General features: G+C 41.9%; 1 protein-coding gene across 1 annotated transcript in view; it reads right to left on the reverse strand.

Moving 5' to 3' along the window:
- Nucleotides 1–214: 214 nt before the first annotated feature.
- Nucleotides 215–2224, reverse strand: part of LOC107133779 (ubiquitin-like modifier-activating enzyme 1) — an 18301-nt gene continuing 16291 nt past the window's right edge. The window contains 7 exon segments of the mRNA XM_015475975.2: nucleotides 215–506; nucleotides 661–761; nucleotides 854–955; nucleotides 1413–1604; nucleotides 1737–1756; nucleotides 1759–1828; nucleotides 2033–2121. Coding sequence (XP_015331461.1) covers nucleotides 371–506; nucleotides 661–761; nucleotides 854–955; nucleotides 1413–1604; nucleotides 1737–1756; nucleotides 1759–1828; nucleotides 2033–2121 — 710 coding nt within the window. The 3' untranslated portion in view covers nucleotides 215–370.

Raw genomic sequence — 2224 nt, forward strand, 5'->3', positions numbered from 1 at the left:
GAGGCAATAGGGAAAGTTATCATACCCCACATATATAAGAACTGTCCAAATGAATGTTCTCTATTGCTTAACAGTGAATTTTAGACAACCCTTATGCTACTACTACAGTGAAGCTTTACCTTTTGGATTATCACTTTAAGTTGAGAAGAACAGGAGCCTACTCCTTTCCAGAGACAACTGGACAGTGGCCCTTGAAAAACAAATATACAACACATCTGGACAACTCTTTATTATGAATTTTAACTCAAAACAAAGTAGCCAAAAAGTTCTTAGAAACAAGTAAGACATGAGCCTAGTAAGGCTCAGTCTTTATCAAAATTAGAGATTTTGAAATAGACTGGTGAGATTGGAGTAATGGGGTAACCGGGAATCAGCGGATGATGTATCGTACGTAAGGGACCTCAATGTCTTCTCCACTCTCATTGTTGCAACACAGCTCAAGAACCAGGGTACGCACATGGCGGCCCAGTTTTCGCTTTGACACATGGCTCAAAATCTCTGTCATCCTGAGGCAGGGAAGAAAGAGTCAAAAAGTCAGTAAGCAAAAAAAGGAAGGGTTAGTCAGGGAAAAAAAGACATGAACAATAAACTTTGAGAAGTACAGCTGTAGCTGAAGATTCCATACAAGGCCTCTTCCCACCAGCCCAGCTGCTAACTCACGGTCGATCCAATCGTTCCTTAAGTTTGGCTGATGGCATAAAAAATGAATAGAGCATGGACAGGCCCTGGGACAGCATGGTGATCTCCAATTTGTGCTCTGTCTGGGGAGGGGAGAAAGGGGGAATAATGTGAGATGAACACTTGCAAAACCAAAATCCCCCAATGACGTAAGCAGAAAAGAAAGGAACCTTACCTTAAAGTAATCTAGGAACTGCTTGAGGGTCATCTCCTCCCCATTAGACTGTAGTCCTTGTACATCAAAGCGATCCCACAATGTCCACTCATGGTTATAGTACTGGGACAAAGAGAACAGGAATAAGACAGGAGCCACTTGATACATTAAGTCAAACTGATCACAGCCCTTTTTTGTTCAAAACCTCTCATGGCCCCACCTTATAATGAGCAAGCAGCAAAATCCTTACAATGACAACAAGGCTGCACACCATAAAGACCACGCTACAGTTTTCACTCACCTTCCCAAAACTACACTTTTCCATTTAATGTCCTCTAAATACACTGACCCTCTTCTTACTGTTCTTCAAACATGCCAGTCACACTCCTACTTTGCATAGATTCAAAATAACTGAATGAACAGGAATATACAAAATAAACAGGGAACAAAATATACAAAGCCAAATTTACTATTACAAGAGCTAGCGCTGCTTATGTGTATTAGACACAAACACAAAACACATGCATCTTACCCACATATAAAATTTCATTAATATGTAAAATCACACACAGGCCCTTACCTGATGATGGGGTGGTGCAAGGGGCTCAGAGAAGCTGAAGAAGGGCAGAGCTAAGTTGATGAAACTGTTCTTATAGGACTCAAGCTGCTGGTGTCCCTGCACCACCTTGTAAAGCTCCAGACACACAAGGCCAACTATAGCTGCTGTGGTTGTTGCAATGGCTGGGATGATCTTCCCTGCAATAAGCTTGCTCTGTGAGACAAAAAAAAAAATCAGCAGAGAAAAGTATTTACAGAGTCTACAGAAAAGACCAAAGTGGGAAACTCAAGTGTGGCAGAAAGTGTAAAACAGGGGGGGTATGTGAGGGTATGGATTATTTATTACCTTATGTCGGTCTGCAGGGAAATATCATAGTTCTCTGCTCGCAAGTTAGATGCAGCCACAATGAAATCCATATGGAAATTACTGTCATCATCCTATTTAAGTAGAAGTGAGCAAGAATGAAGAGCATTAGAGACTACTGTGAAATAAGTATTTTGTTCCCCCATTACGTTAAATGCCCCCAAGAAGAAAGAGAATGACTAGGCTCAACTGCAAATCTATAATCTTAACAAAAGCCTAGGATTGATCCCTGATCAGTCTGTCCCTCTATGTTGACCCCCGGATCCCCTATTCAGCACCTTTTCAAAGTCAATGGGATACATCTTGAATCCAGGGAGTTTGTCTGGGCTGGGGATTGTGGCCTTGAGTTCTTCCAGGTGGTTGTCATCTGCAGAAAGGGAATGAACAAATACCATTCAGCCTTGCTGATTAGAAATCTATGTCTGACATAAAAGCAAAAGTCCAAATAAAAGCCGGTGGGGCGGGGGGGG

The sequence above is a fragment of the Marmota marmota genome, unplaced genomic scaffold, assembly GCF_001458135.2.
Source record: "Marmota marmota marmota unplaced genomic scaffold, marMar, whole genome shotgun sequence".
Classification (NCBI taxonomy): Eukaryota; Metazoa; Chordata; class Mammalia; order Rodentia; family Sciuridae; genus Marmota; species Marmota marmota.